We start from the raw sequence: 27,886 nt of genomic DNA, 5'->3' as shown, positions 1-27,886 counted from the left end.
TTTTCTGGTAATAATTATGCATAGAAGAACTAAAATGCCCACATTTCCCTCTTGAACGAACAACGCCATTCACTGCCCGAGGACACTAAGTTGTGGGTAATCTCCCCACCCTCAACGCTTTTCTGGAAGTGCTCGCTCAGTCAAAAGTTCAGGCACTCTCTGAGTTAATCCCTGCCCAGAGCTTGACCTGTGGCAAAATAGGAAACGACTCACCTTCCTGAAAAATAGAAAGTAAAATCCTCCAGGCAGCATAGCTATAGTGCGGCTCCACTTATTCTGGCGAAATTAAAAGAAATTAAGACTACCGTTACATTTAGACCAAAGAAAATGGATTCCATAAATCGTTCCAACCTCGTTAATTCGAAGACAACGGAAATGGATGACAAAGCAGGAAAATCAAGAGCATCGCAGCCACAGATGGCAAACAACAAAAACTTTCAAATTATAGAAAGTGAGGACGTTGACTTCGCACAATCTGGCTCCATTACAGCCAAAGGAAAACACAAAAAATATGTGACACCAAATATGGAAAGAGTGACTCGCTCTAAAAGCGAGAATAAGGATCCTGCTGAACAACCTGTGATACAGGCAAACAACATTGGGGAGAAACCCCCGGACAAACCGCAGGGCACCTTGTTAGACCCGACACTACTGCCGGGCACGGCCCTGGAACAGTCCCTTGCCCTGCCAATGGCACTAGAGAGCTTATTCAAGGAACAAACAAACAGGGTTTCAGCGGTCCTTAGGGCAGAGATAGTCTCCATCTGGATGAAGATGGAGACAATATTAGTCCAGACGCAACTTGAAAAGGAGATTGCCCAAGCCAAGCTGGAGGTCCTCCAAATCAGTGGAACGAACCAAATGCCACAGCGCGTTCCCACATACTCACAGGTGCTGAGGAACAACATAAATATCACAAGTGTGAATACGGACACAGGATGCCCCAAAACGGGGCAGAAGAAAACACTGCTAACCAGACCCCACCTAGTAGTTTTGAAACCAGCAGCACCAGAAACACACAAGTCCAGTGAAGCAGTTAAACAGACTGTCATGGACAATCTGAAGGACGACTTTAAACACTCAAAAATAAGATCCATCAGGAAAATGAGAAACGTTGGTGTGATCATTCAAACTGAAACGGAACAAGACATACAGGGGATACTAAAAAACTCCAAAATATCCTCGCTGGGGCTGCTTGCCGAACCGCCTAGAGAAAAAGGGCCCTGTATAATGATACATGACCTAGATAATGATATCACCACTGAAGAGTTAGTCCAAGAAATCTACAGGAAAAATCTCAATGAATTGCAACGGGAAGGAATGCCAGAGCAGCACATCACACCGAGGTTCAAGACCAGGGCCAGGACTGGGGGTGCTGTCAACTGGGTCCTGGAGCTGTCCACAGTTGCCTGGAAATCCATAAAGCAACAGAAAAGGGTATATGTAAATTGGGCAGTCACCGCTACAGGGAGTATGTGGCTGTCCCCAAATGCTTCAGATGTTGTCGTTTTGGCCACATGACACACACCCGCAGGCAAACACACTCTACATGTGGCCACTGTGCCAAAGATGGCCACGAATATAAAGACTGTCCAAACAAAGCTGAAGTCCCGGTCTGCATCCACTGCAAGTCCCTGAAGCTGCCACATGACCACTCTATAAGGGATAGCGCCTGCCCAACATACAATAAAGCAAGGAGTACACAACAGCTACGGATAAATTATGGGGAGTAATCCAAAACAATACAATTACTTCGGGATAAAAATTGCACAACATAATGCACAGCGTTCTAAGGCAGTTGCTGCTCAGCTAGTTAAGAAATCTAATGAAAAAAACCTGGACGTGCTCATACTCCAGGAGCCGTATACACATAATAAAGGAGTAAGAGGTTACCCTCTAAAGTTCAAGATTGTCCAAGTGGAAGGAGACACTCCTTGGGCGGCTGTCGTGGTTTGTAACCCAGACCTCACGGTTACAAAAATAACCGACCTTTGCACAAACTGGGCAGTATGTGCCCACATTGCCTCATCACTGGGGGAATTTTACATCTCTTCGATATATGCCAGATGGGAGGAGTGCATAGCAAGCAGTAACTTTACTATCCTGAACCTACCAAATCAATTTCCCACGTTTTCAAGTACAATGTGGGAAGCAAACATTGATCTTACCCTTGCAAGCCGCACAATAGCAGGACATCTCACCCCCTGGGAGGTTTTTTTTTTTTTTTTTTTTAGGAGCATTAGCAACTAAGGCCATATTGCTCCGGTGCGGTGGTCATTCCCTGACCTTTCCGCATGTTCCGTATTTGGTGGTGACGGGCCCTGGGAGGTACAGGACCATTGGACCACATCTGATCATAGGGTTATAACCCTCAGTCTGCACCGAATCCTAATTCCAAGACATATCGTCAGATTTCTCTTGCCAAGGTATGCCATTCCCAAAGCCGACTGGGATCTCTTCGAACGGACGCTGATGATGGGAGCAGAAAACATCCGTACTGAAGGCCAAAACTGAAATAACCTCCATTAATCACAGACGCAGCGGACATAGCCATAAAAAAGAAACACCCGGCCCCCAGAGCTGTTCCCTGGTGGTCACCAGAACTAACTGACCTCAGACACAGAGCAAACAGAGCCCAAAAAGCATTCCAACGAGCACGCAGAACCTGGCCACAGGCAGAGGTGGATGAGTTAAGGCAGAGGTATCGCGAGGCAAGAAATAACTACACAGCCAAGATTAAGCAGAAGAAAAAAGAAACATGGGAAACTCTGGTCAGTGCAAATGGCAATGCTGACCCATGGGGAATTGTTTATAGAGTTGTCGCTAAGCTCCCAAGGGGGGAAGTGGTTACAACCACCGAAACTGCACCGGGAAGTTATACCAGAACCTGGAAATCATCAATTGACAACATATTAGACAACATCTTCCTACCTCAAACTGAACCCCAGACTGAGGAACAGAGAAAACTCTATGAAGAAAACTCCTCTTATTGTACCACGGCAGCTGAGCCCCCCTTTACAATCATGGAGCTGAGCATACCAGCAGAAACATTAAAAACAGGAAAGCCCCTAGTGACGACATGATTGAACCAGAGATGCTCAAAAAGGCAGTAGAGAAGATACCAGACATCATTCTAAATCTCTTCAATCGCTGTCTTTCAGAAGGCTATTACCCTAATAAGTGGAAAACAGCAAGAATAAGACTTATACTTAAGAATCCAACCAAACCCCAGGATAAGCCAACATCGTACAGACCCATAGCTTTGCTTTCTACCGTGAGCAAACTTTTTGAGCGGCTTCTATACCATAGATTAGAGACTCACTTCCAGGAAGTGAACATGATGTCGCCGAACCAGTTCGGCTTCAGAAGAGGACGCTCAGTGGCAGACGCTTTGGAAAACATAATTGAGGCAGCAAAAAACTGCGACGTGAAGTATTTTCTCCTCATATCAATAGACTTTGCTGGTGCTTTTGATTCTCTCTGGTGGCCCGAAATCCTGGCCAGACTTCAGTGCACCCAAATTCCAGGCAACCTTTTCTGCTGCCTTAGATCATACTTGGATGACAGAAGGATTACAGTGACTGCTCCCTTTGCCACTCTCTCCAGGCAGGTCCACAGAGGCTGCCCCCAGGGATCAGTTCTGGGGCCCCTTCTGTGAACTCTTGTGCTGGATGAGTTCCTCAATATGGAAATCCCTAATATAAGAATGCAGGCATACGCCGATGATCTTATACTGATGCTGCAGGCTAATAGCAGGACACAGCTGGAGACCCATGCAAATCAGGCCATTTCTGTTCTGCAAGGATGGGTAAATGGGAATCTACTGAACATCTCACCGGAAAAAACACATTCAATACTCCTCAAGGGCTCCCTTGATCCCAGGAGGCCTCCCCAGATCAAGATAAATGGAACAACCATTAAAATCCAAACAGAAGTCAAGTATCTTGGCGTTATCCTCGATAGACACCTCAACTTCACACTGCATCTTAGTTACCTCAGAGTAAAATTCAGGAAATATACCGGCCTATTCGCTAGAGTTACACGCAGAGACTGGGGTCTGAAGAAGAGGGCACTCGCCATCCTCTACAAGGCATTCTTCATCCCGGCACTGGCTTATGCAGCGGGAGCTTGGTACGCTAAGGCAAGCAGTGCTGTTAACAGGAGGAAATTGGAAACCATCCATCGAATAATTCTCCTCACAACAACCAGAGCATGCTGCACGGTGAGCACCCACGCTCTCCAGGTCCTTGTGGGATGTCTCCCTCTACCTTGGAGATTGTCGGCCATGGGCTGCTGCACCAACACGCCAAAGGAAGGGTAATCACACATTTGGGATACACTACGGACCCAACTCTGACTAGACCACGGGAAAAAAGGCGTCTTACAGACCACATGAGAACAGTGTGGCAGAATCGATGGAATGACTCCACTAAAGGCCACATAACTAGAAGCTTCATACCAGACATTGGACGTGTTTACCGTATTTCCCCGACCTGGTACTCTCCTGGACTTCATACCACTTACCTGCTGACAGGGCATGGCTCTTTCAGGAAGAAGCTACACGATTTTGGAATCTCGGACATAGCGCAGTGTAGATGCGGACAAGAAGAAACTTGGGAGCACCTGCTCTATGAATGTAATATATATGAAGACCTCCGTGGCCTGCTGTTTACCAAACTACGCTCCATCCTTAGAAATCAGGAGGACATAGTGCTGCAGGAAGAAGAAAACTATAAGGCTTTCACGCTTTTCGCTCAAAATCTCTTCGCGAGGCAAAGAGCACTCCCACCACCCTGAAACAATGGCGACCCAGATCCGACACCTTTCCGGGCCTGCTTTATCTCCTTTTCCCGGTGGGGGGACACCCCTGTCTCCCCCTCTCCCTGCAAAACCCACTTTCCCTCTGGTGTGGCATGGGCATGCCCACTGAACATTTGGGGGCCACCTCCTCTATCGGTCCCTTTCTTCTTTTTCTACCCTCCAGCCTTCCTTCTCCCCACCCAAATCTGTCTACCTTCACAGTGCACAGCCCCACATGTCAAAATTGTAACTACACCAAAATTGCTTGCCCGACCCTTTTCAGCCAAAAAATAAAACTCATCCAGCGTACAATCCATTCTCGCTCTTAAGGCAAATCTCTATGACCAAACAAAGCACCAACAGCGATTAAAGCAATGTCTTTTTTTTAAATTTTTTTTTTATATAGGTCCTAGCCATTGAAATCTGAGGAAAGTAGGTGGCAGGACCTGCCAGAGTACTGATTCCTTATTGGTAACACCTGGCTAGCCTCCACGTGGCGCGGTATGGGCAACGTCGGGTCCCATCAGGGGCCCGATGACCAATAAGCCAGATGAACAATGGGCACAACAGACTACACTATACACGATCCACACACTTTAAACCTCTGGCTTGACAGGGTACTGTCACTCGATACAGAGAACACTGCGGAGATGGGAGAAATCCCAGGAGCCGCAAGACCCTCAACATACCAAATACCTGTGTAAATTACCATTTGATCTTAATACTGCATACCAAAAATTGTCTGCTGAATGTCTGTTGTTGCTGTTATTGGTTTTTAGGAGCATTAGTGACAAAGGCCATACTGCTTCATAAATACTGTATGTAAAGTGTGCATTCTAAGGTTGACTTTCTGTTTGCTGGATGAAAAACCTGCGTTTCCAAGAGGAAAAAACCATGCTACCCCTGCACGAGACTGACTAACTCAGCCACATTGTGAAAGGGCCCATAAAAATTCCTCTCATCATTGATGGGACTCGAACCCAGGTCTTTTCCACTTGGTGTGGGGCAGATGGCGGTTCTACCAACTGTGCTACCCACGGGGCATTGAATGCCTGAAATACATATATATGTTACTATAGATAGCACTTTTTTATTTTTATTTTTGTGCAAAAATTGAAATAGAGCAAAATCAATTACAGATTTGGAATCAGCAACCTAAAAATCATTGACTTCAAATTTCAATTCAACCAATTTCATCTATTTGCATTTGGAAAAAGAAACATTTTTTTAATAAAAATATATACCCTGCGAATTATACTGCTAAAAACCTGGCTGCCCATAATAATTCAATATCTATACAGTCACAATGAATATATAAATATTTCCAGCTTTGGCTGTATCAAGAATAAATATAAATTTATTTATTTAACCCCTGTTATATATAAATATAATTTTATTCATATATAAATCTTTCATTTCCTTTCCCTTGAAAATGGTGGGCTACATAAAATTTTCAAGATAAAATTTAAATTCATCACAATCATATTTACTAGAACCACCTATATTTCTCTTTAAAGGAGAGAAAGAGAATTTTTTTTGCTGTACAGTGATTTTCTTTGATGAGCATAATCTATTCATTGGTGACAGTACATCATGCAAAGAAAAGTTTTTATTGTGACTCGTTAGATATTCTTCAGAAAACACTACTGCACTCTTTTTTCCTCATCACATAGGGGCTTGAGGAGTCTAAATTCTATATAGGGAAGGTTTAAGATCTGCATATAGTATCCTTTGAATTGTTCTACTGTTTATTGCAAATGCTAATAACTTCCTATCTAATTTTGGAGTAACAGTCAGGAATGATGATGTCATTCCTGACTATTACTATTTTCTAGTGGCTTGTTAAATGGCTACTTCTCCCTTTGGATTTTCTACCACCTTCTTAAAATTTGCTAATAGTCTTTACTGATGGATTTCAGAGCAGTGTTACACTGCAAAACTTCCTTCAAAACATCTTTTTTACCCAAAATAGTGATACTGTTTTCATCAATGTCTCAATAAATAACACTCCCTTCTCTTTTGGTACACCACTTCCTCAATTTATCTGAAAAACAATTAATGCGACACACAAAAACGTTTTGAAATATAAAACATCTTTGTGCACCACAACATAGTCTGAGTAAGGTAAAGACAAAATCCTTTAATCTTAAAAAACAGTAATATGTTCAATGTTGTAACTGAATTAAAAGTTAATAACTCTGTGAATAAAACAAGTCAATATATAAAATACAAAAGTGATCAGTTAATAGGTAAAAATAATGCATTCATTAAGTGATTTTTTTCCACCCTCAATTATACTCACTTATAATCAGTCATAACTTCTTTCTGTAAGTATCTGTGAACAACCGAGAATTGCTACTTAGTGCATCTATCTCATATGAAGGCACTTCACCACAAGTTGCCTTGGTATCGCACTATAAATAAAAAGCATTGCTCCAGTGGAGAATTATATTACTTTTTATTTAAAGTGTATGCCACTACCCACGCCCAGGTTTTGACTCTTCTGATGTTAACATGGTTGAACTCACAAGCTTAATTTAATTCTGGGTTAACAAGTCTACTTATACCCACATTTTAACTCTGCCAGGAGTCTCATCAGTGGGCAGATAAGCACTGTGAAGATGGGGAAAAACCAATGATAGATATATCCATAATATGTGAGATACAAGATGGTGCAGTAAGTAGAGTAGATGTGATTAAGTTCAGAGAAATAGCACCAAGATATGAAAGCTATAAAATGTCACTGTACACATTAGAAATAGCTACCTTCTGTAAGCAGCTGTGAGCAAACTAGGTTTGCTACTTAATGCATCAATCTCATATTGTGGAGGCACTTTTCCGCAAGTTGCCTTGGTAAATAAAAGTACTGCTCCAAAGGAGAAATATATTGCTTTTTATTTAAAGTGTATGCCACTACTCAGACCTAGGTTTTTGACTCTGGTTTGAGACCTAGGTTTGGGATCTCATCTGTGGGCAGTAATGCACTGTGAAGACCTGAACAGCTCAGTGACAAGATACATCCACAATATGTAATATGCAAGATGGTGCAATAAGTAAAGCAGACAATTAATTCATCAAATTAATGTCTCACATCTCACATATTGTCATTATATCTCACTGATATATATGAGATAAAGTCTTTGCATTAGCAACTTGAATCTCACATATTGTGGATATTATCTTGTACTAGGCTGTTTAGGTCTTCACAATGCCTACGTACCCACTGATGAGAATCCAAGCAGAGCCAAATTCTAGGCTGGTTAACTGTAAAGTGTGTTTAAGGTCAAATGGCATCAGAGGTTTCCCCCATCTCCGTGTAGTTTTCATTGTCATGTGATACAGTACGCTGTAAAGGCCAGAGATTTAAAAGTGTGGATCTTGTGTAACCTTGTTCTTCTGGCCTATTAGCAGCTGGGCCCCTGATGGGGCCCCATGTTGCCCACACTTAACCTTGAGGAGGTTGACCAGGTACACCAGTTTTAGATTTTTACTGTGGCAGGTCTTGCCACCTAATTTCCTGAGATTTCAGTGGCTAGGACCTATATATATATATAAAAAAAACTCTGTGAGGGTTGTATGCTGAAAGTGAACAGTGCCAAAAGGTCAAGCGTTTGATTTTGATGTTTTAATTTTGACGTGTGGGGCATATGCGGTGTAAGTTGACAGGAGGGGGGGGAGACTTAAGGCTGGGAAAGAAGTAGAAGTAAGGGGTCAATAGGTGAGGTGGTCAGTGGGGCATGCCCATTGTCCACTAGAGGGGAATGACAGGGGGATCAGAGATCTGTCTCCCCCATGCCAGGGGTGTGGATAAAAAAGGTACCTCACAAGGGCTAGGTACAAATCACCAAGTGGCTATAGCAGCAAGGCTGCAGGTGTGGTCCTCGTTAGTGGTATCAGGTCCAGGAGAGTAGTGTCCAATGATAGAGTCTTTCATGAGATGAGTGAGTCCCATCCTTGTATCATCTGTTATGTGATAGGCCCTTTCATAAACAGCACAGCTGCTGGGCAGGTTGTCTCATTAGGTCCTAGGTGTCTTGTCTGTAGTGTCACTCTCACTCAGTTGTTGTGAGGGAGCTGCTCCACTACATTTCTTTGGTGGTTTAGTGCTGCGTTTTCAGCTTTTCTTCTTGTGAAAATGTCTTGAGCATATCGTGTGAATGCCTTGTATTCCTTGTAGGAATCAAAGAGGTATTGCTCCTGATTTTGTGGGGATGAAGGTCAATCTGGTTATAAACATTCCGTGCAGGTCCTCATATCGTGGACACTGATGCACGACATGGAACCAGCTCTTGACCTTCCTGCAAGTGCACAGCAGATCGTCAATAATTCTTAGTGCAGCAAGTTTCTTGTTGAAAGGGCTGTGACCTGTTAGGAGGAAAGTAGGTGCCGGTGCCAGTTGAAACCAAGTTGGTAATTTCGGGTAAATTTTTTCTATATATTTTTGCGTGGCCTCACCTTTGGTTGATGCCGCCCATCTGTTTTGCCATTCCAGCCGAAGGTGTTTTTGCAGTCTCAATTTTTCTACCATCCTGCTGTTTGTCAGCTTGGTAGTGAATCCACGGAATGTCATTTGAATTCCTTTCAAGTAGTAATACAGTAGACCTGCTTGACAATTTCCACAGAAGCTCTCCAATTACTTGGAGAGCTTCCGTGCTTACCGTGTTGCAAGCTCAGGTCATTGTGAGAAGGATTGTCCAGTGGGTTGAAATTAGTATCCTTTTATTTGAGCCATGGCAGTTTTATGATACCAAATTGCTGCCCCATAGGTGATCATTGGAACGAATGTGGTTTTATAACATAGAGAGAGGACACTTCTTTTTAGGCCCATTCGCAGCAGGTGATCCTTGCAACCATACCAGAATATTTTCTTATTTTGTTCCTCGTTCGGGTTGGTTGATTTAGGATTTTATAGCACATTAGCATCTTAGGCTATAATGCGGCAAGTCAAACTTCATTCGGGTGAGATGAGGTTTAAACGACAGTTTGGTATCGAACACTACACCGAGGCATTTCACTTCAGTGGAGAATTTTGTGGTGGTTCCATTTATTTTTATCTGGGGGGGGCCCTCCTTTCAGAAGGACAGAAGTTGCCTTTTCCGATGAGATATACAGAAAACTCTCCTCCATCCACCTTTGAAATATGTCCAGGGCAACGTTTGGTTGGTCTTCCAATCAGGCACAAGAATTAGCCATCACAGTCAGAATCAGGTCGTTGGCGAATGCCTGAGAACAGACCTGTCCAGGTCAATGTGCAGGAACTCGTTGAACACCACATTCCAAAACAGTGGGCTGAGAAGTGACCCATGCAGACATCCTTTGTGAACTATTCTGATTACTCTGTGGTATGGGGTTACAACCTGAATGGCTCCCTGAGACAGATATGTTTTTATTACACTATATAAATTGGCCAGAATTTTAACTTGTCTAAGTCTGCCTGCCCAGGAGGTTTGACCACCAAAGGGAGTTGAATACCCCGGCAAAGTCAACAGCAATATCCAAGAAACATTTTTTCTGGCACTGTTCCACAGCAGTGGGTAAGCTCCTCTTGGCATTCATGGTTGATAAATCAGGTTTGAAGCCGTACTGGTTGGCTGATTCCAATTTGGCAGCAGAGTAGTAGTTCTGGATCCAGGTATACAGACGTCATTCCAGTAATTTGCTTAAAACCATCAGAATAGCAATCGGTCAATAAGAATTTGACTTCTTTGGTCGGGTTCTTCAGGATTAATTTCACTGTGGCTGTTTTCCAGTTCTTTGGAGAGTAACCTTTTTCCAGGCATTTGTTATATAACTGTAGGAGGAGGTTAGTAGCTAGATCCACCACCTGCTTAATGATCTCTGGCTCAAGCATATCTTTGCCTGGGCACTTGTTAGGTCTGGTTTGTGCTGCTGCATTTTGTAGCTCTTCTAAAGTGAAGGGTTTCTCCACAGCGTCTGTCTGGTAGCTGTCATTTAATTGGCATGTTCTACACTGTTTTTCAGTACTTGGGGCAACTGCTTCTCTGAATATGCTGTCTAGAATATTATTGATGGATTGTTCCCAAAATTATTGTGAGCGATCCTTGTGGTTAGTTAGATCCTTGTGGATATTTAGTTGTAGTTAGGATTCCTCCTTTCGGGAGTCTGTTTGTGACCACTCGGTAGACTGTCCCCCATAGGTCTTCATTTCCTGTGCCTGACATTAGTTGCTCCCAGGCACTCTTTTTACTTTTGCATATTTTTTCTGTATATTCATTCCTGACTTCCTTGTATCTCTGTCTTAAGCCCTCAACCTCATTTTCTGGCCAGGTCCTATGTGCATGTTGGGACTCCTTTCTTTGCTTTGCCACGACTGTCCGGAGAGTCTGTATTTTGTGGTTCCACCAGGGCATCGCACCGGAGGTGGTGGTGTTCTTTTTGATTGCTGTCTAGGCAGCTCTGGAAATCAATTCTGTTACTTTTCTTTCCTGGTAGTCTGGGTCTAGTTCTGCTTCTGTTCCTAGTTGGTGGTTGATTTCAACTGCCTGTAGCTGCTGTGTGAATAGCTCCCAGTTTGCTTTTTTTATTGCAAATCTATGTTGCAGCTGCCTGAGAATCAAGGCTGGTGTTAAGGTTCTTGAGATTGTATAAGTGATTACTCGATGGTCAGAGGTTGTCCATGAGTTTTTGACCCTCCAACCAGAGCAGTGGGCAGCCAAGTCAGACGTGGAAAGTGTGATGTCTATAGTGGACTCCCATTGTAGATTGCAAAATGTCGGCAGGTGGTGTGGCTGGTTTAATACATTAAGTCTTGAACCAACTTCCTTAAGTCTTCCAGCATTTTCCCGTTATGGTTTCTCCATCGATCCTGCATGGCATTATGCCACAAGGGCGAGTGACAATTTACATCTGCTCCTATCAGAATTTTTTGATTTGGGAGCAAGTCCACAAGTCACTGGTGGTAGTTGATTGCGTACGTCAGTTCCTGGCCTGGTCTGCAGTATAAGAATACCGCATAGAAGGGACCAACAGGTGAGATGATATGGGCGTAGGCTGCCCAGGGGTGAGTCTTGAGCCAACGAGGAAGTTGATATATGGGGGTTTGATGGCGCATAAGCTACTTGGGCTATAATGCAACAACAAGGAAGTCTTCTGGGATTTGCCCGTTGTGGGTTTCCCATCGATCCTGCATGGCATTATGCCACAAGGGCGAGCAAAAATTTACATCTACTCCTATCAGAATTTTTTTTTGATTTGGGAGCAAGTCCATGAGTCGCTGGAGGTAGGTGATTGTGTAGGTCAGTTCCTGGCCCAACAGGTGAGATGATATGGGTGCAGGCTGCCCAGGGGGGGTGGGGGTGCAGAGTTGGGAAATTTTTGCAGCGTCAAGTATTTTTGCACGTCAAGTAAGGGTTATGGATGAAGATCGCTGACCATGAGGTATCTTCCTCTGCCTGTATCAGCTTTTAGGCCAATGAATAGCCCCCCCTTTTCATGTGTGCATACGGCTCCTGTAGAAGGAGGATGTCAGCTCCCTTCTCGTCTGCCTTGGCTGGTCAGCCACTGCTCTGGCACATTGCACATTGTGTTGCATAATTTTGACCTCTGTGCTGTTATAATTTTTAAAGCTGCTCTGGAATTTTGGATCTCTGACTGAGTGTCCACATTCCATCTTGGCTGACTTACAGTTGGGGCAGACAGGCTCCTTACTTTGGCACCTCCGTAGCCAGGTGGGCAGGAGCAGCAGTGCGTAGCACACGCTTCTTGATTAGACCAGGGTTCAAGCCAGTGACCACCAAATAAGGAGGATGCAGAAAGGTCAGGGAACTTTCTGCATCCTCCCCGGATGCAGAAAGTTCCCTGACCACTGCATATCCCTGGAACAATATGGCCTTAGTTGCTAATGCTCCTAAAAACCAAATAACAAACAAACAAACAAACACCAGCTCCTTACTTTTGTTTGGGCAATCTTTAAATCGGTGCCCCTTTTCTAACCGGTAGCTGCAGGTTGCTGCTGATTGCACACAGTTGTAGGTAGTGTGACCAAACCTAAAGCATGACCACATATTCTCTATGCCGATGACAGGTCCCTCAGTATCTGCCAGGCACCTGGGTCAAATTCTATCATCCAGTTACAGGTGTTTGTGGTTCTGCATTTTGTCATATATCTGGGCCTGGTTCTTGATCAGGCAAGACCTCTCTGAGGTTCTTGAGGTAGATTTCTTCTGCTAGTGTTTCACGTTTTATATCATTGGTCAGATCAAAAATGTTTGCCATCGGCCCTCTTCTCTTAGGCCTAAGGTCGCTACTCTCGAGTTATTCATTATCCCTCAAATTTCCTCCTGTGATTCCGTTTCGATGGCAATTCCCACGCTTCAGATCTTTCTTATAGATTTTAGTGGTATACATATACACTTTAAATAAAAAGCAATATACTTCTCAATGGAGCAGTGCTTATTATTTATAGTGCAATACCAAAACAAAGTGCCTTAGTATCTAAATCTACTCAGTACTATTTAAAGTAGTGTAATACATGGCAGATTGCCTCAATAATATGGGATCAATGCACTGAGTAGCAAACCAAGTTTTCTCACGGCTATGTAGAAAAGGGACTATGCTCAACATGTACAATGACTCACTAGTAACATGAAATATTTCATGTGCAGAAATTTCTAGTTGGCAATTTTTCATTACTATAGTGCAGGAGTGGCCTACTTAATTTGTGATGTGATCTACTTTTTTCCTTCAAAATGTGCCACGATCAACCATCTCAAAAATTACATTGCACAAGGTGCACAAATCGAGGGGTGACTGTATATTTAAAATTCATCATGATCGACCGAAATTAAATCCGCAATCAACTCATTGGCCGCCCCTGCTATAGCGCAATACTCCTTTTCAAAAAATAAATGTTGGCATATAATATTTATTCTTTAAAAGTTATACTTTCTATCATGCAGTTTAAATTACATACATTCTAGACACCTCAATCATGTTCTAAAATTAAAATAAACTAACCTTATTATGTATTACCGTTCCATGACCACACCATTAACTTTCATATAATGATCCATATGTTCTTTAAATATTTCCGTGCACCACAATATATTGGGAACTATGAAGCTATGAAAAATTTTACTAATTCATGCAAAACCTAACCTAACTCAAAATATTTAATTAACATTTATTAGAGATAAAGAATACCAGGTACTCACAAAATATTTCCTCTTCATTTAAATCGCTCAGTCTCAAAATGTGCCTTTTTGGCAAGATCATGCTTTCATAAGGCCATATAGCCCAATAAGGAACTAGTGCAACCCAATGACTGTTCATAAGAACAATACGTTCCTAGGAAATATAGTTTCAAAAAATAAACAAGTCACATGTTACATCGATAAAAGCCTTTATGCTACATTCTAGTGTGACTTCAAAAGAAATTACCTAAATGAAATTTTTATAAGGATGTTCTTTAAATTTTTATCATTTACAATGATTTTAAGCTACATAAAACAAAAAAAAGCAGTTCAAAGTAATGGCAAATATATTATGTCTGAAATATGAAGGAGGAATACTATGGTGGGGGAAGATGAATATGGAAATATGGATAAAAGTAGGAAAGACACAAGGACAAAAAAATATCCTGAAAGACACTTATGTAGATTATTTTATGACTAAATATTATATAGCAAATTACCACAACTAGAAAACAAGAACAGCATGAGCATAATCAACTCAGTGCTTTGGAAAGTCTTGAAATCCTTTAGCCACAAATTTCAGTGCATATGGTGTCACTTATTCCTTGAGTTGAAATATAGTTTCAAAAAATAAACATTATCTCATCCATAGATCAATCATTTCCTTCCTCCATATCGTATTAGGTACAGTTTGCAAATGTTTCTGGTCATCACTGAGAACCTTGGGAATTCAGTTTGCATAGACATTACATCTGAAACCTGTATGGATGATAGTGTAGTTAGACCCGTGACTGATATCAAACTCCATGACCACACCATCAACTTTCATATAATGATCCAACGTGATTATGTCTGCCAAGATATTTTCTTCTGTGATAAATGTATGAGCTTGTCCTGGGAGAGAGTTATTCATCAGAGTTTTTCCTTCCTTCATGGTAATGATTTGCCTATTCATACACCCATGAGTATGACACATAATTGCTGATATACATCTTTTCCATAGTCTAGCTGAGATGTACCCATCACTGTGAACAACGTACTGTCTCTGTTACTGTGAATTACTCCCTGTGCATATATAAGATAGCCAACATGCCATATTGTTCAGTTGAAAAATTAGTACCAATCCCTAAATTTATACCCACAGTGTCATATGATATAAATTTAGACAGTTAAAATTTCATTTTTATTTGATTCACATTATACATTGATTCTCACAAATTATTCTCTAGCTCATAATTGAGTTCAGCTGTATGCTCCATTATCCATTTTCGAAAATAATGCTTTGTGCTTTTGTCACTTGATATTGGTATTTGTATTGAGTTATAGATTCTTCATTTCTCTAAATGTTTGTACTCCATGTAACTGACAGTGACCATACTTCTTCATACAACAAAAATGATATATATACAACATATATCATATAAACATATAAATGATATATACAACAAAAACAATAACTATGTGATGAACAATACTTTGAATGAAAAATAACTGAAACTTTTCTCATGTATCCAATGGAAGGATTTTTTATTCAAGAGTAGGTGACTTGACACCTAACATGGTTGAAGAAAACAATATCCATATAAAATAACTTAATCTTCAGATAGGGTGCATGTTTCTAATATTTTTTAAGACCAAATAATAAGAATTAACCTAAAATATTTTACACAAACTAGACAAGAAGGGGACAAATGAATCACAGAAAACTTGGAGACACTAATAGTATCTAAAAAATAAAACAAAAAACAGTGCATATCTGTAGGATTTTTTTATTCAAGAGTAGGTGACTTGACACCTAACATGGTTGAAGAAAACAATATCCATATAAAATAACTTAATCTTCAGATAGGGTGCATGTTTCTAATATTTTTTAAGACCAAATAATAAGAATTAACCTAAAATATTTTACACAAACTAGACAAGAAGGGGACAAATGAATCACAGAAAACTTGGAGACACTAACAGTATCTAAAAAATAAAACAAAAAACAGTGCATATCTGTAGATCACATGCTTGATACACAATGTTCTCCACACTAAATATGAGCAGAACAACAGCCATCTAACAGAAGCTCTGTTAGATGGCTGTTGTTCTGCCTAAATTAGTAAATCTAAAAAGCTGATATTTAAAAAACATAACTGACTATAACATTTCCATTTATATGACCAGATCAATATGGTCAGATATCTAAAAGGGTTAACTTAATTTTGGCTATTTTATTGCAGCCAATAAACCAGCACAATAGTTAACAAGTTATCACAGATTTCTGAAGCAGTGTACAGGTACAATCTTCCAACATGCACAACAGTGTTCACATACACATTGCAACACACAGCCCTACATTTATTGTAAAACTCTAAAATTATCAAATTCAAAAAATCTAGGAAAAATGGATATTCTGGCAGGTATAACTTGCCAAAAAACTACTCAAATTAAAAAACAAAGAAACTTGGTATCTCTCTTCAGTAGAGAATAGATATATTTTATATAAAAAAAATTCCAGTTCTGCTGTACTCCTAAGCCCCTTTCAAGGAAATTCAAAAGGATAGATTGGTAGCAATCAATTCCATTTAAGTTCAGTGATTTTGGATGGAAATATTGTCAAAATTCCCAAGATGGGTAGATTCACATAAATCCTATGCCTTAGCATTAGAAGTAATATATGATGCAAGAAAGCAAGCTTAAACAATATCACCCAAAAAAAAAAAAAAAAAACATTTCCCATTTCACCTATCCATTAGCTCTAAAAGTTTATCCACTTCCTTGAATCTATTTAAACCATCAACTTCCACGACAGAAGGAAGTTTGTTCCAGAAATCAACCACTCACTGGCTAAAGGCAAATTTCCATGCATCTATTCTTTCATCAATTTTAATTTATGCCCCCTCAACTGCATTAGCAGCAACTTGATCTAAATGCCATACTGCTCCAATTTGTACAGCAGTCCACTCAACCATCCCTTTATCCATATCAGCAACTTGATCTAAATGCCATACCGCTCCAATTAGTACAGCAGTCTTTTATACACAATAGTATCATAAGCTTTCCTGAAATCCAAGTATATATCAAAATTATTTGTTGCATCCAGTTCATTTGTGGCCACATCATAGTATCCAATCAAATTGGTCAGATAAGATTTCCCCTTAACAAATCCATGCAGGAATTTACACAGGAATTTTTCTAGAAGGGATAAGGAGGTGATTATCCCCTTGTATAAGGCAATGGTCAGGCCACACCTTGAGTACTGTATACAGGTCTGGAGGCCTCATTTTAAGAAGGATGTAGAGCTGTTGGAACAAGTACAGAGAAGGGTAACAAGATTAGTGAATGGAACAAAGGGTTGCTCTTACGAAGAAAGGCTTAAGTTTTGCAAATTACAGTGTCTGGAGACTAGGCACCTGTGAGGTGATCTGAATGAGGTGTATAAAGCCTTATATGGTTTGAGCATGCTCAATGCTGATGGGATTCTTCCTCTTGCTCAGAATAATCACCTGAGAGGGCATATATTCAGATTGAGGAAAGACAGATGTAGGATAGATGTTTGGAAATTTGCCTTTAGCCATCTGGTGGGTGATTGCTGGAATAAACTTCCATCTGTCATTGTAGAAGTTGATAGCTTAAACAGATTCAAGGCAGAACTTGACAAACATTTGGAGCGAGTGGATGGGTAAAATAAGGGAGTTTTTTATTTTTTGGCTGATGCTATATAAGCTTGCTTTCTTGCATCATGTGCCTTTGCTAATGCTAATGCTGTGTCTGAACTATAACTGCAGGTTTGTGTAGATGGTTCTGCATTGCTTCTTTAACCAGTGACTCCATTATTTTCCCCAAAACAGAAGTTAAAATAAGAGGTCTGTAATTACTCGTATCACCTTTGCAATCTAGGGATACATTTGCACATTTCCAGTCCATGGGAACCTATCCTGAATCCAAGGGTGCTCTATTAATTCTGGCTCATAGTTTACCTACTTCCTTTGCTGCCTCCCTTAATATAATTGGATAGATCCTATCCACCCCAGATGCCTTTCGTATGTTTAACTTCAACAATTTCTCCTCCACTTTCCTCTCATTTATTACAAAATCATTTAGCTACCTGTTAGAGTTTGTAAACTTCTGGCTTCCACTTCCATACAGATTTCCTCATATATGAGTACTCATACAGTTTGTCAGCTACCTGAGCAGGTCATCAACAGTTGAATCATCGATATCAAGTGGACAAATCTGATTCATCCCCTTCCTTGTAGAGTTACATACGTAAAGAAGTCTTTGTTGTTTTTATTTGCATCCTCTGCCACAGATTTCTCATAATCTGCTTTTGCTTGCCTAACCTCCTTGGTGACTTGATTACAGACTAGCTTATATCTACCACAGGATTCTGTGTCACCTGATAATTTATATGCATCCCATGCATTTTTCTTCTCTGTCACAAGTCTCATTGGTTCATCTGATATCCATTTAGGCCTAAACCTTCATTCATGGAATTTTTGTGAGCAGGCTTAGCAATGTTTCTTATATAGAAGAATTTTTGTTAAAGAAGTTTGTTTTGTGATCCTCATTTTATTTTAAAGTTACTGCTTTGGTTGTCAAGTAACACATGTATTTTGGTTCTTGGTTCTAATTTTCCTTATAACATAATTCATTTAAATCAGTCTGCAAAGAAAGTTGGCCAAATTTTAATACATTTTTAAATAGCTTGTTTGTATTTCAGTTTCATTCCAGCTGGTTTGTATTCATGCTTAGTTGAAAACATATATTTTAGCTTTGCATCTTACCAGTATTAGAAGATAAGAGGAATACAGTATTCATAAGTCCTTGTGTGCACTTTAAATCTGCAATAACTTAGGTTCTATACAAGACAAAAACCATCTGTGAAATGTATTGGAAGGTGCTTAATTCCAGGTTTTAGGCTATGTAATCATAAGGCTGTTAAGATTCAATATAACCTCCATCATTCGTGATACCAAGTGTAGTATGCTTTTTCAATTTCATAAACACATTCTCCAATTGTGTTTCAGTTATAGTATTAATTGCACCTGTGATCCTGGAATGAAGATCATCTAAAGAGTGAGGTTTTGAGGAGCAAACCACACTTTTAACATATCCCCATAGGGAACAAAGTCCAATGGAGACAAAAATTGAGTGAGCAAGCTAGCCAAGCAATTGGCTCACATCTACCAATCCATCCGTTTGGGAAGACTTTGTTTAAAATCGTTGAACATTCTGAGCGAAGTGGCAAGGTACTCCATCTTGAAAAAAAACCATATTAACTTCACTTCTTAATTGTCTTAGTTCAGAATGCAAAAATCCTATTGCACTGCACAATAACTATCACCATTAACCTCTCATTCTTCAAAAAGAGAATGGACCAATTATGCATGCTTTTCCCAGAGCACAACCTAACATTAGCATTGGCAAGGGCATATGATTCAAAAAAGCAAGCTTATATAGCATCAGCCAAAAAAAAAACCCCCTTATTTCACCCATCCCCTTGCTCCAAATGTTTGTCAAGTTCTGCCTTGAATCTATTTAAGCTATCAACTTCTACGACAGATGGAAGTTTGTTCCACCAATCAACCGCCCGCTGGTAAAGGCAAACTTCTGCACATCTCTCCTACAACCGTCTTTCCTCGATTTGAATTTTTGCCCTCTCAAATGATTATTCTGAGCAAGAGGAAGAAGCCCATCAGCATTGAGCATGCTCAAACCATTCAAGGCTTTATACACCTCAATCAGATCACCTCACAGGTTCCTAGTCTCCAGACACTGTAATTTGCAAAACTTAAGCCTTTCTTTCTAAGAGCAACCCTTTGTTCTGTTCACTAATCTTGTTGCCCTTCTCTGTACTCATTCCAACAGCTCTACATCCTTCTTAAAATGAGACCTCCAGACCTGTATACAGTACTCAAGGTGTGGCCTGACCATTGCCTTATACAAGGGGATAATCACCTCCTTATTCCTGCTAGAAAAATTCCTGTATATCATTGACAAGACACCGTGAGCTACTCTTGCAGACCATCTACACGGCTCAGAAAACTTCATATCTGCCTGCACAATTACCTCCAGGTCTTTTTCATTCTCTACCACTGTCAGTGTGGTACCACAGAGTTGATACATTACTCTGGGATTACTTTTCTAGATCCTGTTGCAGCAGTATACTGTCATTAGTGTCATTAACAACAATGCCAACCATCGTATCGTCTGAAATCTTGGACATTAAGCCTGATATTCCATCATCAATATCATTTATAAATACATAAAAAACAATGGACCCAACACTGAACCCTGAGGGACTCCACTAATAACATTAGTCCATGAAGAGCAGTGTCCATTGATTACCACTCTCTGTCTTCTCCCACTCAACCATCCCTTTATCCATAGCAGCAATTTGCCTCCAGTGCCACACTGCTCCAATTTGTGCAGCAGTCTTTCATGTGCAACAGTATCAAAGGCCTTTCTAAGATCCAAATATATGATATCAAAGTTATTTTTTGCATCCAGTTCCTTTATGACTACATCATAGTATCCAATCAAATTAGTCAGACAAGACTTCCCCTTAACAAATCAATGCTGTGTCCGAGCTATAACCAAAGTCTTGTCTAGATGATCCTGCAATGCTTCTTTAACCAGTCCCTCCATTAATTTCCCTGGAACAGAAGTTAAACTAAGAGGTCTGTAATTACCTGTGTCTCCCTTTGATTCTCCTTTATGGATTGGGGTCACATTTGCACATCTCCAGTCCACGGGTACCTCCCCTGAGTCCAGGGAAGCTCTCATAATTATGGCTAAGGGTTTGCTTACTTCCTTTACCACCTCTTTTAATATAACTTAATAGATTCCATCCACCCCCAGGTGCCCTTCTTATGTTTATCCTCAACAATTTCTCCTCCACTTTTCTCTCAGTTATCACAAGATTATCTAGCTTGCTGCCAGAGTTGAATACACCTCTGGCATTCCCCTCCCTGAATAACTCCTCATGTGTGAATGTAGATGCAAAATATTCATTTACTTTGTTAGCTACCTGAGCAGGATCATCAACAGTTGAACCATCGATATCAAGTGGACCAATCTGATTCATCCCCTTCCTTTTAGAGTTTACATAAGTAAAGCACTCTTTTCTATTTTTCTTTGCATCCTTTGCCAAAGATTTCTCGTAATCTGCCTTCACCTGCCTAATCTCCTTTGTAACTTGGTTACAGACCAGTTTATATCTATCATAGGCTTCTGTGTCGCATGTTAATTTATATGTATCCCATGCATTTTTCTTCTCTGTCACATGCCTAATTAGTTCATCTGACAACCATTTAGGCCTAAATCTTGAACAATATTTCTTTGTTGGTATGAAAAGCCTAGTAGCTTCCAAGATAAGTTCTTTGAATGCTTCCCATTTTGAATTTGCTGTTGGTAGCATCATCAGTTGGTCCCACCGTATAGAATTTAAATACCGTCTCAGAGCACCATAGTCACCTTTACGAAAGCAAAAACCCTTCCCTTTACCCTTGATGGTAGTTACCTCTTTGAGTAAATCCCACTTCAGCACACTGTAATCACTGCCACCTAGTGATTCCTTTATCTTCTTGATACAAGAATAATCACTACTGATAATCAGATTAAGAGTATTATTCCCTCTAGTTGCCTCCTGAACATGCTGCTGTAGAAAACAATCATCCAAGAAATACACAAAAGCCTTGCTAGTGTGTGAGTGACCAACCCACAAATTCTAGTCGATCTCTGGGAAATTAAAATCCCCCATTATAAGACACTGATTTACTGGCCCACTCTATTTCTCTGCACAACTGCTCATTATACTCACCAGATTCATTTGGCCTATAACACACATCTACTCTCATGTTTCCTTTCCCAGTGTTTATGTCACACCAAACAGACTCAACATTGCATTGTCTACCAACATCAATTGGATGCACTTCCTTAGATTTTATGTGTTTCTTAACTAACAACATAACCCCTCCTCCTTTTCTGTCTGTAGGGAATTAGATTTAAGGAAATCTCTTTCCTGTTTCCAGACTCTTTGCAGTTTCTCTATTCCAAAAATATGGCAATAATATCATTTAACCGTTCCATAAATGTGACATTTCTTCACCACATTAGATTATCAGGAGATAAGATGCTGTTTTCGACATTTTCATTAAACTCATGATAAAAAACTAATCTCGCATGGTAGCCTCTCTTCCAGTGACATAACGATGCACTTGAATCTTGTAAGGTCATGTGCAGTTTCACTCTAAGAATTTTTTGCACTGTTGGTTTAGGAACACTAAGTTCCAGAGATACCCATGCTTTGCTGAAAAGATTCCTTGAGAGATGGCACAGTCTCCTTGTTTAATCCATGCCTTCCAGTTTGCGACTTACTGTTAACAGAAGCAGTCGCCTTAAACTTCTTCATCCAGTTTGAAATTGAATTTCTGTGCAGTGCTCCCTTTGCGTAATGTGCTGCTGTAAATTTTCTTCCAGCCACTGATATGATGGACTTAAGCTCTGCTAGCCAGAGGGCACAATTTTTTCAGATTATCTGAAAAAACTGAAAAACAAAATTAGAATAAATTAAGTAATTCTTTTGTGCATAAAAACTAGAATAAATTATCCCTCAAATGCATTTCAGATTGTTTTTATTTGTACAGAACCTAAGTTATTGCAGCTTTAAAGTGCATGAGGGCTTTATGGTCACCCTGTATAAGTAATTTTAGGGGCTGCTTTATTTGTGATTTAGGCAAACCATTTAGATTATAGGCCCATTGAAAGGTCAAGGGGGTTTCTTCCAGCCACTGATATGATGGACTTAAGCTCTGGTAGCCAGAGGGCACAATTTTTTCAGATTATCTGAAAAAACTGAAAAACAAAATTAGAATAAATTAATTCTTTTGTGCATAAAAACTAGAATAAATTATCCCTCAAATGCATTTCAAAGATTGTTTTTATTTGTACAGAACCTAAGTTATTGCAGCTTTAAAGTGCACGAGGGCTTTATGGTCACCCTGTATAAGTAATTTTAGGGGCTGCTTTATTTGTGATTCAGGCAAACCATTTAGATGATAGGCCCACTGAAAGGTCAAGGGGGTGGGGGGGGTTATCATGGTAATGGATACTAGAACAAAAATAAAAAATATCCAAGAGTTCTATGGCAAGCATCATTGAACAGTCATCATCAATAGGAACAGTCCACATCATACCTGTGACCACATTTCAGAAGAACTTTTGAATTTTACTGAACATGTGTCCAGTCAAAAGCAAATTTCTGTTTTATTTTCTTGTCAACTTCCTGAGATAACAATCAATACTGCAGAGGTTGACTTTCAACTGAACTTTCAGTTGGAAACTTCCATTATTTAGTGTATAACATAAGTAATCCACTCTCTTAGGCAACACGATCTGTAACAATATTCACATCTATGTATACTTTTAAAGAGTGGATTGAGAGCTGTTAGTTTTGGTTTACTTGTGAACAGCAAAATCGGAATGAAAAGAGAGTATTCCACATATGATTTAAGCAATTATTTGAAACTATATTTTATATAACTTTGTATTTTTCAACATGCTTATATATTAAGTCTTAAGTATCAATTTATAGCATATTACCATATAGTAGGGGTCGGCAACCTGCAGTTTGCAAGCCGTATGCGGCTCTTTAACTTTTAGCCCACGTGAAGCAAAGTTTGAAATGGAGTTAGGGGACTTAAAAATCAAGGACATGTGGAGTGCAAGACTGAAATGCCTTAAAACTGAAATTGAGGATTTGGAGAGGCAAAAGGCTGCCCTTGCAATTCTACATAAATGGATGCCGATAGATGAGTTGAAAAAGCAAGAGAAAATTGTGTTCGATGCGTGGTGTAGCTTACCGGACACATATAGAAATTTGAAAATATTTGTGTTTGGACTTCTCTCAGTTTTTGGTTCAATGAATTTCTGCGGGCAAATATTTTTGAACAGGAACTATATTAAAAATAAATCAAGAAACCGTCTGAACAATGTGAGTCTCTAAGCATGCTTAAAGATGAAAATTATGGCATACTTCCCTGATGTTGAGGGACTTGCTCAAGAAATTCAGCAGCAAAAGTCACATTAATTAGAAATATTATTAATAAATAATATTTCAAAAAATATATTTTTTTAATAAAACACCTTCCCACTCTATTCCATTTCTTAAAAAAACTCCCCACCCCTCTCCACCCAGCTTGAGCTGAAGTGCGGCTCTTCAGATTCTCTCTTTTTTTTTTTAATTAGATCAAAGATGGCTCTTCACTCAAAAAGGTTGCCGGCCCCTGCCGTATAGGTTTGTGCTATAGCATCATGTTTGTACGTAGCCAACTACTAAGTAGTTACAAAATTGGCATAATTAAATTATATCTCATATTGTGAATGCCTTCACAATGAGTTGCCATGGCATTGCACTATCTCAAATAAGTAATGCTTCTCTAATAGAGAAGACTACTGTTACTTATTCTCAGTGGATACACCACCACCACCATGGCAATACCATGGCAACTCGTAGTACCAATTTTGAAACTACTTAGTAGTTGGCTACGTATAAACATGATGCTACAGCACAAATCTATAAAGTAGTTAACTTCTTAGTAACATGAGGCTATTGCCCTAAACAAATTATGTAATTTATAGCTTATAAGTTAATTTATTAAATCAGAAATGCTGATGAAAATTCCTCATTATCTTTAATAACTGTAAACCAAAATTAGCTTTTCAGATAATTTACACCTCAGATAATTCTAACCTGCTAGAATTACAACGAACTAATCAAATTAACAAAACTATACCTGTTGTTTTATTTCTTCTTTCAAATAATCAATTAACATAGGACGCTTATATTTCTCATAGTAGCCCTTCTGCATATGGTCTTTAATTCTGATTTCATTTGGAATAAATGAACTTGCCCATATCTGACATAATAAAAACAATAAATAAATAAATAATCCAGTTCCTGACTGGTCCCTGAGTCTTGTGACAGAAATTCTTGCAGATATGACAGCTGAAACTTGCTACCTGGAAGTTTAAAACACTGATGGAATTGATATTCAGATCCAAATATTGTTTGGTCCATTGATATTCAGTGGACCAAATTGCAAAAAAGTTCCATCATTCTACAACAACCAAATTCTTTGCTTACGCCTTCACAATGGTAGGACCATTAGTAACCCTTGGTTACTAATGGTCCTACCATTATCTTCACATGTATTTTCTTAATTATAATTTTATTTAAGAAAATGCCTGTGAAAAAAGACTTGAAAAGAACAGGAGAAGAATGGATAAATTTGGAAGAGTAAAAGTTAGTTCTGTGAGCTTGGAGCTGGACATTGAATGATTATTGACTAAGACATATGTGCAGATTAGTTTAGAAGATAGCAGTAGAATTTAGAAGATTAGTGCCCATGGATGTATCTACAGAAAAAACATGCAGCAGAAACTGAACATGTATGAAAGGAAAGGAAAGGTAGAGAGAATTTGTAGTAGATGGGGCTTAATCAATCTGACTGCTCTCCTTTGGATCAAATTTAGATTTGGGCGAAGCCACTCCAGATGTGGAACCAATAACACATGATAGGAAGGATATGAGATTTGTACAGAGTCAGTAGCTGCTGTTTACAAGAAAAGTAATGAAAATGATACAAAAACCACTAGGTGGCAGTGATTGTAGTGTATTGCTTTTGGGATTTACTTAAAGATGTAACTACCATCAAGGGTAAAAGGAAGAGTTTTTGATTTTGCAAAGGTTCATATTAAGGTTCATCAATTCTATACAGTGGGACCAACTGATGATGTTACCATCAGCAAATACTAAATGGGAAGAATTCAAAGAATGAATCAGCCTTTTCATGCCAACTAAGAAATACTCTTCAATAGAGGCCTAAATATATGTCAGATGAACTGATGAAACTTGTAGCAGAGAAGAAAAGTGCATGAGATGCATATAAATTATGGGGCAAAATAGAAGCCTATGATCGATATCGATGGTTTAACTGTTGAATCCTGTTCAAGTTGCTGATAAACTGAATAAGTATTTTGTAGAATACTGAATAAGTATTCTACATTCACACATGAGGAATTCTTTAGGGAAGGGGATGCCAGAAGTTTATCAAGCTCTAACAGGAAGCTAAATGATTTTGTAATAACTGAGAGGAAAGTGGAGGAGAAATTGCTGAAGTTAAACATAAGAAAGGCAACTGGGGTGGATGAAATCTATCCAGTTATAATAAGGGAGGCAGCAAAAAAGAAGTAAGGAAACCCTTAGCCATAATTATGAGAGCATTCTTTGATTCAGGGGAGATCTCAGTGTCCTGGAGATGTGTGAATGTATCCCCAATTCATGAGTAATTACAAATCTGTTAGTTTAACTTCTGTTTTAAGGAAAATAATGGAGTCACTGGTAAAAAAAAAAAGTAATGCATTTATAGCTTAAATACCTTCAATCTATTTAAAGCATTACACACCTCAATCATATCACTCAAAAGGTGATCTGATTGAGTTGTTTGAGGCTTTGAATGGATTGAGTAAGTTCAGTTATACTTCAAACAAAGAATGGGTTTGTTAAGGGGAAATCTTGTGTGACCAACTTGATTGGTTACTACAGTGTGGTCACAAAGGAACTGGATGCAAAACAATAATTTTGATGTCATATAATTGGATTTCAGCAAAGCTTTTGATACTGTTGCACATAAAAGACTGCTGTACAGATTGGAGCGGTGTGGCATTAAGGGCACATTTCTGCTTTGGATAAATGTGAATGGGAGAAAATAGAGAGTGGTAATCAATGGAAATTGCTCTTTGTGGACTAATGTTATTAGTGGAGTCCCCCAGGGTTCGGTGTTGGATCCATTGTTGTTTTCTATATTTATCAATGATATTGATGAAGGCATATCAGGCTTAATGTCCACATTTGCAGATGATAGAAAAGTTGGCAGGGTGGTTAATGACAGTATGCTACTGCAACAGGATCTAGAAAAGTTAGGCAGATGAGGCTGAGAAATGGCAACTGATGTTTAATATTGATAAATGCAAAGTACTGCATATGGATAGCAGTACCCCACAGTAATGTACCAACTGTGTCGTACTACACTTAGGGTAGGGGAAAATGAAAAAGACCTGCAGGTAATTATGCAGTCAGATATGAAGTTCTCTGAGCAATGCAGACAGACTGCCAGGTCAGCTCATAGGATTTTGTCAATGATATATAGGAATTTTCCTAGCAAAGATAAGGAGGTGATTAACATATTGTATAAGGCAATGGTAGGGCCACATCTTGTGCACTGCATACAGGTCTGGATGCCTTATTTTAGGAAAGATGTGGAGCTGCTGTAATGAGTACAGAGAAGGGCAATGAGATTGGTAAGCAGACAAAAGGGTGCTCTTACCAAGAAAGGCTTCAGTTCTGCAGCTGCAGTGTCTGGAGATTAGGCACCTGAGAGGTGATCTGATTGAGGTGTTTACAGCTCTGAATGGATTGAACAAGTTCACTGCTGTTGGGATTCTTCCTCTTGCTTGGACCACACATGAGGAGGCACATATTCAAACCCCATTTTCCTGGTGTTTGAATTTGTGCCTCCTTTACCCCATTTCCTGGAAGTCAATATTTAAGGTACTGGTGGATATTGGAAGTTAAAGCAGTTTGTAAATAGCAAGGTTCTTCAAACTGGAGAGTGGAATGTAGCCTGCTATTAGTGACAAACTATGGATAAGATTTTCAGTCAATGGAAAAAAATCATTAATATACAAGAGGAAAAGGGTGGAAGAAAGAATTCAGCCTTGTGGAACGCTAGCAGTGAGAAGCTACAAGACAGATCTATCTAACAATACACATGGCAATATAAGAGAAAACTGCCTACAACTGCAAAAAACAGAAGGCAAGCCATAAGATGGTAGTTCTTGTTTAAAAGTTGTCTATGCAAAACATGATTAGAAGGCTTGGAAAT

At 39.6% G+C, this 27,886-nt stretch overlaps 1 protein-coding gene across 2 annotated transcripts in view; it reads right to left on the bottom strand.

Annotated features, from left to right (window-relative positions):
• Positions 1 to 27,886, bottom strand: part of Galt (Galactose-1-phosphate uridylyltransferase) — a 154,711-nt gene that overhangs the window by 68,097 nt on the left and 58,728 nt on the right. The window contains exons 6-7 of one of the 2 annotated variants that reach the window (XM_090389326.1): positions 24,737 to 24,859; positions 13,974 to 14,106 (exon numbers count right to left, since the gene is read on the bottom strand). In XM_090389326.1, the coding sequence (XP_090245452.1) occupies positions 13,974 to 14,106; positions 24,737 to 24,859 (256 nt within the window). The remainder of the gene's footprint in view (positions 1 to 13,973; positions 14,107 to 24,736; positions 24,860 to 27,886) is intronic. The other variant, XM_090389327.1, reaches the window with a different exon arrangement.

Source organism: Mastigoproctus giganteus, chromosome 2 (assembly GCF_048544385.1).
Source record: "Mastigoproctus giganteus isolate SK-2022 chromosome 2, ASM4854438v1, whole genome shotgun sequence".
Classification (NCBI taxonomy): domain Eukaryota; kingdom Metazoa; phylum Arthropoda; class Arachnida; order Uropygi; family Thelyphonidae; genus Mastigoproctus; species Mastigoproctus giganteus.
This window is presented reverse-complemented; position numbering and strand designations above follow the sequence as displayed.